The sequence below is a fragment of the Phalacrocorax aristotelis genome, chromosome 9 (genome assembly GCF_949628215.1).
Source record: "Phalacrocorax aristotelis chromosome 9, bGulAri2.1, whole genome shotgun sequence".
NCBI lineage: Eukaryota > Metazoa > Chordata > Aves > Suliformes > Phalacrocoracidae > Phalacrocorax > Phalacrocorax aristotelis.
Window position 1 is genome coordinate 29,186,331 of NC_134284.1, and position 16,473 is coordinate 29,202,803.

General features: G+C 37.4%; 1 protein-coding gene across 3 annotated transcripts in view; it reads right to left on the reverse strand.

Moving 5' to 3' along the window:
* NUDT14 (nudix hydrolase 14) overlaps positions 1 to 16,473 on the reverse strand; it is a 61,290-nt gene that overhangs the window by 32,317 nt on the left and 12,500 nt on the right. For 2 of the 3 annotated variants that reach the window (XM_075104099.1, XM_075104098.1), the window contains exon 2: positions 378 to 421. In XM_075104099.1, the coding sequence (XP_074960200.1) occupies positions 378 to 394 (17 nt within the window). In that variant the 5' untranslated portion in view covers positions 395 to 421. Of the gene's footprint in view, positions 1 to 377; positions 422 to 6,341; positions 6,361 to 16,473 lie in introns of those variants that run through there. The other variant, XM_075104100.1, reaches the window with a different exon arrangement.

Genomic DNA, 16,473 nt, shown 5'->3' on the forward strand with positions numbered 1-16,473 from the left:
TATGTGGGGAGTGATGTCCTTCCTTCAGGTGATATATTCACACTCAAAAATGAAAATTTCATACAATCCAAACTTTCAGTTCCATCTTCTATGTAATCATTAAAATGTAAAATACATCATGTCCCAAATATCTGAAAAGCCAAGCACAGACTAAAATTACTGAAAACATGATAAACCATGAGGGAATTTAAAAGTTTCTGCTATTTCTGTCTAAAAGAGTAGAGAACTATCTGCAAGTATTACAAGAAGTGAGAACTGAAGAGGAAGTTGGAGGAGAAAGAAGTGGCTCCACATCAAGAAGATTTAACCAATGGAAGAGAATACAGTATGAAAACCAACATAAAGACAAAAGGAAAAGACGTGATTCCATCTGTTACCTGTCATGCGTCCTCATAAAATCCCAGAACTTCTTAGTGCCATTCTGGGGGGAAAAAAAACCACAAAACCATCAGTAAAATTAATTTCAAGTGAAAACTGACTATAATGAAATTTAACAAAATTTTAACACATATTTCTTTGAAAACTTGGTATTGCTGGTTTTATTTATTGAACCATTATTCTGGATTTTGACAGTAAGTATTATAGATGCTGAGAACTGTCTTAGGACAGTTCAAACTCTTAGATGCACAATATTATGCTGACAGCTAACTTAAGACTGTGGTAGTCTTTGGGCCCAATTTTGGCCACAGTATTCGCTTCAGGTGCCAAATCTAATCGTTCAGGTGCTAGGAAGCTATAAGCATCAAAGTTTTAACTAGTAATATAACCCATAGATCTAACCTCTTCCGTGTCCAGAAATGGGCTTATCTTAGGAGGACAGCTCAGCGCTTACCTCCTAACTAAATTCATTTGTGAACCAGGAACAAGACATCCTTTACTCTAACCCCTTACAAGGCCCAACAGCTGTTACTCTGCACTGCTTGTGGTGGTGGTGACACTGTCAAACAGTAGGCTTGAAGTCACAGCACTCACCCAAGAACTGGGAGACTTAAAACGGATTCTTTTCTCAAGTTGGGCCAATTTCTGTCCTCTGCTATCTTAAAAGAACAACACTCACTTCAGCACAGCTGAAACCAATCCCTGAAAACAAGCATTATTCCACAGTTATAATGAACATGTACACAGTTACTTACATTTATAGTTTATGTTCTATAATCACCTATATCAATTCATATACACCAGTTAACAGATATGTATATAATTCTTTACCCTGCTTATTAGAAGTGTGACGGTATTTTCCAGCTGAAATGCAACTCAGGAGATTTCACTTCTAGGTGAGTTTTAAGTCTATATAAGGAATCAGCATGCAATCAGAGGAAATTCTTCTGGTTGATACCTTTCTCTTATTAGCAAGGCAAAAAACAGACCTGCTGAAAACCTACATACCTAAAATACGCTTAATGTGAAAAGCAGCACAAGCTCTCTATTATACGGTATGGTTAAATGGATGATCAAACCCTGAGCAACTGGTTAATGATTTAAAGCAGGTAAATGTGAGCAATGAAAGAAGAATCAAGTTCAGTTGGTGGGTAAAGGTGCCAACCAATATAGACAGGCCCTTCAGCTCTATTACAGATGTCATGGCTACCAAGTACACAACAGCTGGTGGGGATTAGATAACAAGCACTCTGGTTCAGAGATTAAGCTCTTGAGCTTTATGAGTTTACCAAGCTTTTTGGAAGAGTGACTGTTTGCTTGCTAGCTGCATTTTCCTTCATTCCCCCAACTCTAATTATAAACAGTTGTTCACCTCAAGAGAAACTCTAGTCTACTCTTCCATTGGTGTCTGCACATACCTTCTGTTTGCATTGACAGGAATCAAATGCGTGCATTAGAAGAGAAGCCCTGTCACTGTTTAAATGCAATATAATGTTGAAACACAGACAGCAAATTCTCAGTGTGAACTGAAATATTAAATCCGTTGTTTATCAAGCTCAGTGTACATCCAATCCGTTCCACCCGGTGAGAGACAGAGGAACAACTTTGAAAGGACTCTGACACAACACGTAGTTGCAACACTTGAACTTAATGGCATAGGCTATGTTGTGCAGTAAGGCAGTTTAAGGTATTAAATGTAGGTCTGCTCAATTCTTTTATAGGTTTATTTCTACCTTTAAGACATGTATTTATGGGATTTTCTCGTTTGCAGGTTGATGTGCAATTTTCTGTTTGACATGAGTGAGTTGGGAAACTGTGGACCAAGGATAATGTCTTCTGCATGTACCTTCATACTGATACTCCAGTTTCAACCTTCTCCTGTCTCAATCGGTAAGATGTGCTACCATCATCTCTCTGTAGTGTCCACTTGGGAGAAATGCAGGTGCCCAGTTGATGGAGAAGACAAAAAAGCCTTATTCAGGGCTCTCCCTACATTAATTTAGGCTATCAGTCCTGTGATACCACTTCCTAACGTATGATCCCAGAAACAATCTTCCTGGCTCTTCCCTCCTGCCATCATTTTGCAAATTATAGAACCTGACTGCTTTGGAGCACTTCGTAATAGGTTTCAAATAGCTGAAGAAAATTACACCCTAGAGGATGGTCCTCATCCAGATGGGATCCATCAGATTTGAATGACCTCTTCTCAAGGATAAGCCCCATTAGCATTAACAGAATATACCTCACAGACGTGCACATTATTTTTACAGAAAGTAGAAGGAACTTAGTACCTAAAAAGAAATGAGTCAGAAAATAAAATCTATATTTTCTAAGTGGCTGGACAGCACATAAAGCACTTTCTCTAGAACATGATTTGTTTAGTTTAAGACCCAAACTGAAAACCAGCCACAAGCTAAGTTAATTTGAATCTGTCCATTCAAGATGTTGGTTATCATCGTACACTCTGACTGGACAATGTTTGTTAAGCTATTTTCTGCCTATATTTGAATAAAAAATTATTTCATATGATCAACCTGCACCTGTCCAAATAAATAAATCAATAAACAAATGAAACATTCCAACATCTCATTGTTTACAGTGGCAGAAACTCAAATGAGCCCCATTCATGCCCTATTGTCCAAGTCAAATGTAATTTGAACCCAACCGTATGGAGCTGAGTTTCTATTGTACCCAATGCATGGTTCTTTCCTAACAGACTAGTATGAAGGTTGCTAATTATTAATAGCATGTAAACAGTTACCAATGGTTCTTATGCTGCTTTACATACTTTACAGAACATTAATTCTAACCAGTTTCTGACCAAGTATATCAAGCCGTATGTAATACCTCTATCTTATCTTTAAGACAAAAATATTAATTGCTGAAAGTGATCAAGATTCATGCTTTTAAAAGCCAAGTAGCCATGATTCCTTGTTAAACTGTTCCATCCCGTATATCCTGGTCTTTGATAATGCCCTCCTATCACCACAGTTACAGATAGTTGAAAATAATTAAAGGTATCAATGGTCAACATCACTCCCAAAAAAAAGAAAGGTATCTTTGTGAAATACAAAAGCTCTCTCAAACCCTTAATGCTCTTCATTTTAATAAACACGTATTTTTTAATTATTTTAGAATAGTCCATTCTCCAATATCTAATAAGGAACAATAAAGGTATCTCCCAATAAGTGAGAGAAGTAAGTATAACTGATGGTTGGGAGATCTGAACACTGACAACGCAAAGGAGAAAGGGAGTATATTACTACATTTAAGAAAGATTTTAAAAAATTATTCTTCAACTAGGAAATGTGTCCCATGATGTTTTATAAAGACAAATATCTCAAAAGTGTTTATATTAGTTTTTATCTGTTAAGAATAGCAGTTCTGATACTGCAACAACCTTGTATAACACATATTTGATTTGGTAAATCTTTAATCACAAAGCAATCACACTCCGGTTCTGTGCTCAGTGATCAGGTTCTGTGATGTTGCAATGCTGAACTAGTGCATATAGTATGTGTAAATTAATAAAGCTGTATTCCAGGAGAGGCAGCATGTAAGACAACTTCGTTTCATATTACACAGAAGACAGATTACTTACATAAGCACAAATTGCATAAGAAAACCGTACCAGGTCAGATGAGATGTCCATCTTGCCTGTCTCTAACAGCAAAAGGAAAATCTAAAAACAGAGGAAGTGTAGAGCAATGCTTCCCTGTAATACTCTTCCAAGCCTTTGACAAAGGCAGCTGAAGGGTGTCAAAAGACGATCCCTCAAGAAGGCATCCAAAGTAAACACATTCCGAAAGTGTTTACTTTCCCCCACTCCGAAAAGCAAGCACAAATAGCCATTTCTATACTATTTGAATGTACAATAGTGTGCCACAAGTTCTGCACATCTTGTCTGTAAGACTGACTTGATAATGGCATTGACAACTTAGAATTACAATGGTATGCTACCAGCTTGACAGTCTGCACAAGGAGAACTTGATCTCTTTTGGTTCAAGTGATTCCAGGACAACCATGCACTGCAAAGAGCTCTCTGCTAGACAAGTGTTGACAGTGGATGCAAGTTCAGCAGATTGACTCCTACCAGTGGAGCGCCATTTATGATGCCAACCATACTTGGTCTCTACATTCTCTGTCATCCTTTCATCCCTGAAATCATTCTTCTAAGATTTTTCCTGCACCTGCTCATTGCCATAATTACAGGCAGGAGCCTGCTCACACCGTCTGTTAGGGATAAGTTGGACTTGTCTGCAACCTTAAGTCAAAATACCATGCTTTTTCCCGCCTACACTTTCTCTGTCTCTGGCTAAAATGCCTTAAGAATCACTGCACCAGGGATATCTCTGTCTTCTGCTTTCCTCTGCTACTTCAGACAATATAATATCTAAACAACATGGTCAAATTGCTGGCAGGATACTTATGCAAAGTGTAACTTTGCTTACTAGAGAAACTTGCCTAAGACTTAGCCCAGGCTAGCCAATAAAGAAAATACAAAGGCCATGCTATGCTAATGATGCAGGAAGAAACATTCACTGGCACTGATCTTACAGTGATACAGAGTGTGCTCCACATGTGACAGACCTTAGACATGCTCTGAAACAAGTCACCTGGCAGTTTCCCTTGACTCTTCTTTGGGGCAGCTTCAATGCCTTCCTCCCTCTTCTTCCTGAGGGCAGCACCCATGCACAGTCTGCCACCTGAGAAGCTCTTAAACCAACTCATATGTCAGGTAAATGCGTCTCCACACTTACCACTACTCAGCTCACTGTTACACTGACACCTTCAAAAAAACCCCAACTCAAACAAACCAAACCCCTCCAGTTTGGCTGTGATCTCTACTGTTGTGTACAGCCCTGCGGAGACTCACAAGAGTTTCTCTGTAGATGCAGCTTTTTCAAATAGACGGAATAAGTACTTAAACATAATTTTAGAGAGGCAGATGTAGGCCGTTCCTCAAGGATCACCTCCAAGGACCCTCCCAAAGAACAGGATCTGTTTATAAATTATGGAAGTGATTTAGAGCTGTGGTGCCACAGTTAGAAAGAAGACCTTTCCAGTGCTACTGGGGTTTGAGATGAGGAAAAGAAAGGGATAGTGGTACAGCAGGACATGCCATGCAGCTAAAGGTAACCTAGGTACAGTGCCACTCTAAGGGCTGACATGGCAGAAGTCTATAAAATAATGAATGACATGGAGATGGTGAATGTTAAGCAATTATTCACTGTTTCTCATAATATAGATGCACTATGTCATAGCTGGCTATCTGAGGAGAAAGGCTAAGGCTTATTTGGGCACTTAATTGTCTCCTTTCAAGGAACCAGTGCTAAAGTCCAGCAGCTGCACAGAGGAGTTTGCTTGTTTTATGTATAAAAGGGTTAACTGATAGCTTCTGAAACACCTACTTTATTCCATAGATGTTTTAAACACGCATAAGTAAAGGTTTCTACTTCTCAGATGTTACCACAAGTTTTATTCTGAAGAGTAAACTGAAAATGTTTTAGTGTAACAGGTGCAAGAACACTCACAAAACCTCTTTGAATGCTTCCTTTAAATCTATGTAATAATTGTTTTGCAACATCACGCAAGGGTGTCTAAAATAAATCCTCAACACGCAGGTTTACAGTAACAGATTTCCTGTAGTTACTCTGTTGGGAGTTCAGACCATTCAACAAATCAAAATTTACGTTGGATTTGCACTGATTTAAATGACTTCTTGTAATGAGCTCTGGACAGACCACATGTGACTGAAGCAGAAACAATCTTTACCCAAGCTTCTCCTATCTTATTTGCCTTATTTAAGTATTTAATAATTTAAAGAACAACTGAATCAAAGGCACTACCGTATGTCATCTCCCATGTTTATCCACAGAAAACTTTTGCTTGGACAGACAAAGCCAAAGTTGCCAAGAACTGTAAAGTCACACCAAAACCACCTCAGTAAAAATGGTTCATACCTTGTATTAGAGATTTTTGAGACTGGTAACATGCCGCGCAGGCAGATTACTGAAAATGTTGGAGACCTATCTCCAAAATAAGCAAACTAACTTCACATATGCCACTAAAAGAGAAAAAAAATCTGTCCATGACAATGATTAACTTCTTAATGTTTACATTACAGGAGAGACAACATGACGTTTGGCGACCCATTGTGATAGGCACTAAACATATGTAGTGGGAACAGTTCCTGTTGAATGATCTTACAATTCAGTTAGAGCCCAGACAAAAGTTAGTGTAAACAAACAGAGGCAGTTAAGGAAAAACGACAAACGCATTACGGTATAGATAAGCTACATGCACAAGTTATGAGGGTTAAAATGGCAAACAACAGTCATGATCCCCTAGCCTCTACCAGTTGGACTGGGTTCAAAGCAGTCATCCAAGAAGTAAATGTTCCATGCTTGTGAAAAAATCCAACTCGAGAAGTTGAAGAAGTCATAACATAAAAATAACTCTGTCCTCACTGCTCCATTTACTGTTTCCACACTCCTAAGACACAAAAGCAGTTCATGTCCTTAATGCAAAGGGATTATGACCATTCTTCATCCAAAGAAAAAAAAAAAAAACACTAGAGGAAAAGAAAAGCAGATAAGAGAATTAATTGCTAAATAACGGTCTTAAACCAGAGTCAGCAAAGCCAAACAAGTGTGCGGTCCCTGTTTAATAATTTACACATAACAAAGCAGTAAACCTTCCCAGAGAATAATCAGATTTTGCTTTTTCTGTTCTCAAAATTTTTTTTACGGTATAAGGATATTTTTTTCTTTAAAAACATGGGTGAAACTTGTACTTCTATCGCACTTATTTTCGCATTCAACCAATCTTCTATAAATTTATATACACAGTTCGCTCAATACCAATGTGCACAGCAGTGCCTCTATCTGGAAATGCAGTATGCATTCTGTTGTTGAGGTGTCTACTCGTTGCCCAGAATCACATGGCAAGAGAAAATGAAACTTGTTGCTTTATTAGGTGGGTTTTCGTCACATTAATGCAGATGAGCAGCACGCCTGGGGAATCAAATCACTGGCTCATGAAGACAGGCAAAAATCTGTACCAAAGCCGCCAGCTCCTGCAGCCTCCTGCCACCTTTATTTCCTTAAGTGGTCTTAGCTTAATGCTCTTCAGTCATATTCACATTTTTATGACCAAGAAAAGCTGCCAGGAGGTAAATTCACAATAAAAGCAACTCAGTAACTCATTACTTTTTGGTTTATAAAATACATGCTCCTACAGTGGGAAAATATGCCATGAAGATGTGCATTAGCTTCTGCTTCTCCTTGACTCTCAGTTCTTGGGCTAAACACAGTGGACTTCCCCTGTGGTAAGCCCAGCAAGACAGAAGATACTGGATGCTAAAAGTTAAGCCCTTATACCTCCGTAAATTACACTTTCCCTTCCTTTCTCCACCTGCTACAGAAGAAGTTGTTCTACCAGATGACATTTCCTTGTTATACTTCTTTTTTCAGCTTAATGGAATCTGATGTCACACCTGTAGCAGTTTTCAGTGGAAACGTATGAGGATTTATAATCTAATATAAACCATTTCTTGCCAGTTTTATTATTAATGCTATAACCCTTTGTTACATATCATCAATACATAATCTTTCCAGTGTGCACAACTATGTGCTCACAGAGCTGTACCTCCAGACCAAACTCAAGACTGAATACTCCTTGCTTTTCACTTTCCTATCATACAATTAGTGACCAGATTACCTCTCACTGTCTGAATACTTTTAATAGTATTCTCAACGCTATGCCACATACAAAAATTACGTAAATAAATAAAAACCCAAACCACCAGCTTTGACCACCCCCCCCCAAATCCATAGTTTGGGATTTTTTAAAGAAAAAAAGCATTAGTAGTCAACATGATACTGTGAAACCTGTATGAAGAACAGAAATCAGAGAAAGTCAGCCAAAGTAAGTATGGACTTGTGAAGTTTTCCAAATAAGAATAAAACAAAATACCTGTTCCATATGCTCTAAAAATTTCATTGCTTCATGTTGAGTGTTTTTATTGGATTAATAAGTTAGTGGGGTGGGTTTTTTTTTATAGAAGCTAGAGAGCTACCATGCTGTATCTAAAAATCTTCTTCATCCACAAAAAAACAGTGCAAAGGAACAGCCAAAAATTCAGGGACAATTAAGATTTAACTTTTTCATCTAAAAGAAAAACCCCGTCCTGAACAGACTATTTTGCATATGAAATCTGTTTGAAATAATGACTTATCACAGTTTTTTGGTCCACTTTAAAGGTTTGATTTGTGATAAGGAGGGAGAAAGCTGTCTTCTTTTGATGTAATTACAGATTTCATAGAAAGTATTACATACCTTTCAAAATGAAAAGAAGCACTTTCAGCTGGCTAAAACCATGCAACTCAAAAAAATAATAAATCAATAAAAGCATTCTAATTTGCATTAGTTGAGTGCCTCACACTCTTTCTTTCCTTTTGAATGCATACATCAGTATTAGGAAACTGTCTTATGCTTGGCTATCATATCACACAACTACTAATTTAAATGCAGTGTTGCTATTAAACTCAGTCCTAAGGTGCAGTCCCATTGCAGCGTAAGTCAATCAAAACCCAGGCTGCCCCTTTTTCTACTCCAGTTGCACATGTCTGCTCTACTCTTACCCCATCATTAGCTTTTCTGTAACCACGCAGCAAGCTGGTTCTGGGAACCGATCTGCTAGAAAAAAAAAGTGCTCTACTATAAAACCTGAAGAAAAAATTGGTTTTTAGTAGTTAACATGATCATAGTGCCATTATCTACATTCCAAGTTTTCACCAATTACTATTAAACAGAACAGCCTTGGTCTATTCAAAATTACTCCAAGAGGATAGAGATGTATCTGATAAGGAGTATTCTACAGAAAGACACGTGCACACAAAAAAGCCTAAATTACAATTTCAGCCAACACCCACTAATCCACTCCATCAGACTGCACACGCTGGAGTAAATGAAGCCCCATCTTCAAAAGCAATTTGCAGAATTACTTGCTGATGTTGAAGAACTACTTCAAAAGAGTTTAAGTGTTATGGAATTTTACTGTTTTTTAAACAAGCCACTGTTTAAGCTCAAGAGGAAGAGGGGGAGAGTGTTTGTTTTTTAAACAAAGCTTGTAAGATTTCATTACTAAACTATCCAGAATGTTTATTTTAAAAGCATCATGATTACAAATAATGGCGTTTTGCAGTTTTTAACTTACCCATATTCAAATGTTTCAGTTAGAAATTACTGTTTTTACTGGCTTTGTGGAATCTGTAGCCAAAAATACACAAACTGATGACTTTTCAACAACATTAAAAATGAACGTTCTATCTAAAGTGCACACACTACTGCTAACTGGCTTTAATTGACAATATGAACAATTTCCGAAGTATGGCTAAGCTAGCAAAGTTCATGGGGACAGATCATCCTATACACTAAAGAACAACATGCTAGCTCCAGTTGACAACAGTTCTGGGCAGGGCAGGGCAAAGCTGCTGTGGTCTCCACTACACTCATTTATTGTATAAGGATCTTGAATGAGAGCAAGAGGTGCTCAGCTTTATATAACAGCAAACTCTTTGCAGCATGGACTTGACTTCTTATCTGAAATTAGCTGGGAGACATAAAGGTACTTCTTGAAGAAATCATAATGTATACCAGCAGAGACCACACCAGCGATACCTCAAGAGACATAAAACCTAAGGTCATAGACTGTAATTTTTACAACCCATATCAATTTTCTCTTCAAAGTGAGGGTTATTCTGGTAGGAGTTTGTAATGAAACTGCAAACAGATGGTTATGGCAAGAGAGTTTACTGTTCAAAGGTGCAATTTTTTCACACTTTAGGAGGTAAAATAAACAACGGAGAACGCATTAATTTATTCAACTGTTACTGCAATACTAGGCCAAGCCACTTTGTTCATTTTATGTACATCAACTGCCAGAACAATTACAACTAAGATACTTGATGTGTAAGTAAACTTTCTCTTATAATCCTCTGGAAGTTTACTTTTCAGGTCACAGTTTGTTTTTTGTGTGTACTTTTCAACAATGGTGTTGTTGCAGTTTAGCTTGGCATTCAACTATCAGTACAATCACTTACCTTTGAATGAAATTTATAAAACATGAGAATTAAGCATATATAAGTATAGTAAATTAAGTCAAATCTCCTTTCTCTCCTTGTTTTTCTGTTTTTACTATACATTATTATTAACAACAATTGCATATACACATCTAACACACTTTACTCCACGGCAAATACATAGTAGCATACTGAAATCTATACTACAAAGAATAAGGATATGGGGCTTGCCTTAAGAAACACAATATGCACAAAGGTCAAATTTATGACTTTTCTCACATCATTTTACTGCCAGGTCAGCATATAATTTAAGGTTATAAGTTGAGATACAGATGGGGCTTTCCTAGCACTAAGTTAACACCAATTCTACTGAAAGGAACCAACTGCTAACACATTTTCAGACTGTTGCGTTACTGTACATAAATGCCAAAATTTAAAGCATGCATTCAACTGCTCTGTGTTTTACTTAAATTCCTGTCATATTATTACATTTTGCTGCATGTATTTTCCCATTTTCTCTAAACTGTGTTGTCCCTTTGAAGTGTGTGTCACACTTTCTTATTTTGCAGGGGTAAAAGGAACGTACACTTTCCATATTTACAAAATTACTAACACTATTTTTTCCACAAAGTCATAGTAAAACATGAAATCTGAAACTTTGACTGTACATAGTTAAGTAATATAATCCTAATACTGAAAGATTATTTAACAGAGATAATAGAATCTGCAAACTGTGCATTCAGCTGATGTGATGGCAAAATACTTCTGTGTAAATAAGTACTTTACTTTTAAACAGATGTATTACCCGTCTCACACAGCCACTTATACCCATACTTGCTGAAAACCTGCACAGCAAAGGCCATTTTTGTAATCTTTTACCTATATTTGTCTGTAATTGTTAAAGAAAAAAAACTCACAGAATTTGCAATAACAATTTATTTGTAAAATTACTATCAGAGGGACAAAAACTCAGGAAATTTAAACCACTAAGATTTCTTTTGCCATATTTTCTGCTTAATCTGACCCAAATAAGCACTTCCATCAAAATCGTATCACCCTCCCTTTCCCTGCTTTCTGCAGAGTCTCCTGCATGCAAGCAGCACAAACATTTCTGCAACCACACACTGAGCCACACTAAAGATGTCACCTGGTTAAACCGACCCAACACAAAAAAAGCTTCTCCACTGATAGTCATGTTGCCACTTCCTGAAGGTATGAGCCACGCAAAAGAGGGGACAATTGTACCTCTAATTTCACGTCTCACATTCCACAATTCTGATCTGCCAAATACTTAAGGACATACTAGACTTGGTGATGTTCAATGGGTTTAATACATGTATCTTTGAAGGGTATCAGAAGCTAGAAGTGATTGAGAGAACTGTCTTGCCTAAATTGTGATCAGAAATTTTAACATTTTGTCTTCTGAATTTTGTATCAGGACAGGCAAAAGTGATACTAACATTAGAAGCGCATCCCTGTGGAAAAGGAACGTGGAATTTTTTTTTTTTTTAGTTTATTGTCTACATTACACATCCCATGAACATTAAGGGAAATGAAAAATAAAATTCCCTGAACAACCTAAGAGGCTGAGAAACATAGATCCAGGAGGCACATCTGCTGGCTCCAGCTCGGAGAATAAAAGCCAGGGAAATACCTCAACCAGAGAGCTGCTGAGAACTTCTACGTTTCTTTTTCTGGAGTTTTCCTTATTTGTAGAAGTTGTTACATATTCATTGAGTTAGAAACAAACAAACAAACAAACAAACATGGCCTTTGTAGTTCAGTAATAAACAAATCTGGAGAACAAGAGACATGGGTTCATATCTCTGCTCCAATTTATAATAAATCATGAACAACTCCAAAAGACAAGATTTAAGAAAGCACTTTCAATAACCTTCACATTTAAGGCACTCACTGGAAAGATGGAAGATCTGAATTTATACTTTACTCTGAACCACTGTCATTTCAGGCAAACTCCAGATCCCCCAAATAATGTCTAAACACTTTTACTGAGTAACGTCATATTCTGTGGTGGGATTTAAACTGCAGTATTTGTTCTAAGACTACAACCTATTTCTGCTCTGCTACCCGATGAAGCCTTAGTGAAATCCAGTGAGACTGATTCCTGCAAATTCCTTTGGAAAATGGCACTTACACACCTAAGTCACTGAAGGCAACATTTTTGAAACTGCTAAAATTTACTGAGACACAGCTAACTATAAGAAAAATAAACTGTGTTCTAATTTTTTTTAAAAGGCAAAAAAAAAGAAAAACATCTCCAGGAAGCCTGTTTTAATCTTTTCTGGTCTATTGTTGGTTGCTTCTTTTGACCTCAGAGTTACCAAGATAAAGGGCCTAACTATGAAATTTCAGAGGAAATAATTCTGCACTCGGCATAAAATACCTAGACCAATTATGTCTGTAGTAGCTGTTTCAAGATAGAGTGAGATTCAACATAAAGTACCCACTGTGACTCCTAGACCCCACAGTAGATGAGAAATCTCACTTGATATTCTTGAACTCCTTCACGTATTCATCCTCTGCTCTCATTAGTCAAAATATCATTTCCAACCCCTTAGGAAGAGGACTCTCCAAATGATACATACTGGACAAAGAGTGCTTTGGTCCAAATCACATTCCTACAACTCATGATTCCCCTGACCACTTACTGGTATAGCACCCCAAATAACTGCTGAAGACAGCCTCGTGAGATGACTCAGAGATATCCATCCTGCTGCCTTTGCCAGGACTTAGGTCTCTCACCTCATCTCTGCAGGCACAGCAGGGGAGAGAAGCAAACAGAAGTAAAAGCAGAAAATTAATCTTAAAATCATCGGTCCCAAGGCAACCACTATGCTTTAAAGCATAATTTCTTCTTTGCTAGCCTAGGTCGTGACCCTCATCCAAAAGAGGAAAGAAAGAAATTGTCCTTTCATCATTAATTTTGCTATGCCATTTAGGAAAACAACACTGACAACATCATAAAAACACAGTTTAAGTTGCCACTGGTATTTCAGCCAAATGCTAATCACTACCATCAATTGTCTGATATTTCTCATTATCTCTTTAGTCACTGTAACAAATTCCACTGCAATTTATACAGGGTCTGATTAAAATCTTCTCTGGTTGACAAGAGCCAGCAGAAAAAAAAAACCTACCCCTCTTCTACCACAGTACTGGACCACTCCATTCTTAGACAGATAATAAAGCTGCATCAAAAAGCATGCCGTTGACAAATACTGTTCTAATTTCAGAAACAAAAACTACTATGCCACCTGAAGCAGAACACTGTTAAGAAAAAGCCTGTGTATAGACTGTTGCATCTGCAAACCAACAGTGTGGATCACATAAGTATGATTTTTAAAAGTAATTTAACAAATCTATTTGTTTACCTATTACTTATGAAGGGCAAAATATTTCTGATGCAGAAGTCAAATCTATGCAGGAACAGTATAGCTCAGTGAACTGTACACCTTGCATCACACACCAGTCTGGTACATGCCAACAAAGAACCAGCATTAACAGGATTGACCAAGGTTAGCAAGCAGCACTTGGGAGATCCTAAGTTTCAACAAAGTTGGGAACAAAGCCAGATGCAGCACCATGGTGTCTCTGTGGAGAAGGAAGAGCAGGGAAGGAGACCTCCTACACAGCAAGTCTCACAGGAACTCAAGGTCACCACTTACTGCAAGCGTTTTCATAGACAAGGTCCCAGGAGTTTTAGCATGTCTCCTCCACAATACTGAATACTATGAGCATGTTAAGACTATTTATTGCCATTTCTGTTGGCTCCTTCAACTGCATACCAAGACACCTTAAGCTCTAAGACTTTACCCTGAGCATGCAATGGCATGAACCCAGCATATACAGAAGTGTCTAAAATCTTAGACAAAGAATGAAGGTTGCAAACTCACTCCACAGAATCAGCAGGGCTGGTCTGAGAATTGAGAATTAACTTCCACAAGTACTACAGAAAACTACACACCTTCCCTTGCAAGTGCAAGACACACTTTTCTGACCAAAAAGTATACATAACATAGCACTGCAGAAAGTTGTTTCTTTTCTCTTTCATCCTCTCCCCAAGGCACAACTGTTAGGTGTGGTTTGTCATCCCACTTAACGCGCTACTGGAAGGCATGCCACTATCATAAGGGCTGCAGAAGAATGTACAGACAGAAGGGAGGGAAGACACAATGCCAACTGGCATTCATCTGGGTTTTTTCGAGACATCAAAAGCAAATATTCCAACCGTTTTTCCGTTTAGTGAAATAGTTTCCCTGACTAGCTCTTCTGAGCCCCGGGTGTGATTAAATCTCTACTCGCCTACCCCCCAACATAATTCTTACACTTAAATCTTGACATTTATATTATTACTTTTACAAATTAATCTTTCTCTATGGAGTGTACCTTAATGCTCTAGGGAGGCTTGTACATTCCCAGGAGTCTCGTGAGAGCTCTGCCAAGAGGTTTTAACTCCTAGACAGATCAAAGAGAAAGTAACGAGATAAAAAGAAACAGGGTTCTCCAGACTGACAGGTCAACCATCTCTCCTCAACAAGAAAAAAGGATGGTTTACAGAAACAGTCAGGGAGACAATCAGGTTTCAAATTTGACGGAAGTATCCTGTAAAGTACTACAATAGTAATTTCTGTACTAATGATTACTGACTGGTTTCACTGAATAGGAGGCCAATAATCTCACGTTATTATTTAACTTATCTGAGTTAAATATCTGAGGAGCACAAATCAGATGAGTTACTGATCAAATTTTAGGCCGTACAAACTTCAGTGCTATGGAAATGTCACTCTAACAAGCAACAGAAGACTTGCAGACAAAGTAACTGCCTACCTATGCCCAATATTTTTGAGTGCTAACTGCAGACATACATATGAAATTCTAAGACAGATTTGCCAAAAGACTTGATAGGATAGTCTTTGATAGAAAAGCCATCTTTTCTTCTAATCCTGCTGCTTCAAAAGCCCAACAAACTTAAGTGATCAAATAACAACAACAGTATGTCTTAAAGTCAAAACAAAATGGAATGAAGCCAACAGTGACAATTTATTTCAGCAATTCAAGAAAAGAATATATACAAGAGCTATATAGGTTCATATAATGAATAAGTTTTTTAATTATTTACAATGTTATACTCAATATATAAATCTACCTGTTTCCCCTATTTTTTCCACATCTTGACTTCCAGCTCAGTTTGTCAGAACATGTAATTTCTAGTCAAAAAGCACTGAACGGCTGCGACTCCAATCACCTTACTTTCTAAGTAAAAAAACCCCATCTATTAGTCAAATTGCTTTAGACTTTGCTTAAACTAGGATTAAATAGAAACAATGCAAGTGAAGAACTGGCCTGACCAATGAGAAGAGCAAAAATACCACTGCATTCAGCAAGGTCGGAATTCCAAAAGTGTAAAAATACATGCTAAGGATCTTCATGTCTGGCCTTTCGTAGTCCAGACACATTTATAGTTTAGAACCTTTTTACGCAGCAAAACAAAATGCTACATCTGTTCCAAGTTCACAAATACCTATTATAGCTAATTAAAACATCAGCTAAAATGACAAAGGTCACTGAAAATAATCTTTAAAATAATAACATCAAGTTATCAAATTCTATGTAGTTGATTGCATAGTCATTATTCCTACTCATAATTTAAATTATCTTGTAAGTAATGAAAATCTCACAGAATCACTCAAAGAATGTTACTCTTTTTGATGGTATATACCTTTTCTAAGCATATCATGTGCAGAAAATCCAGTCATTACAGTCATCACATATTAGACCCTTGGGAAAAACAATTTTCTATATTAAGAAACAGATCTGGAGTCAGAATCATGCACAGATATAGCTGTTTAACTCCAGAAAGACCCTTGAATTAAAACTGAAACTACAACATTGAATATTTCTGAAATCTTAAGATGGATAATGCACGGTGTGCTTTATCAGCTTGCTGAGGAATTCTTCTAGTCTTTTAAATCATTTGTATTTGCTTACC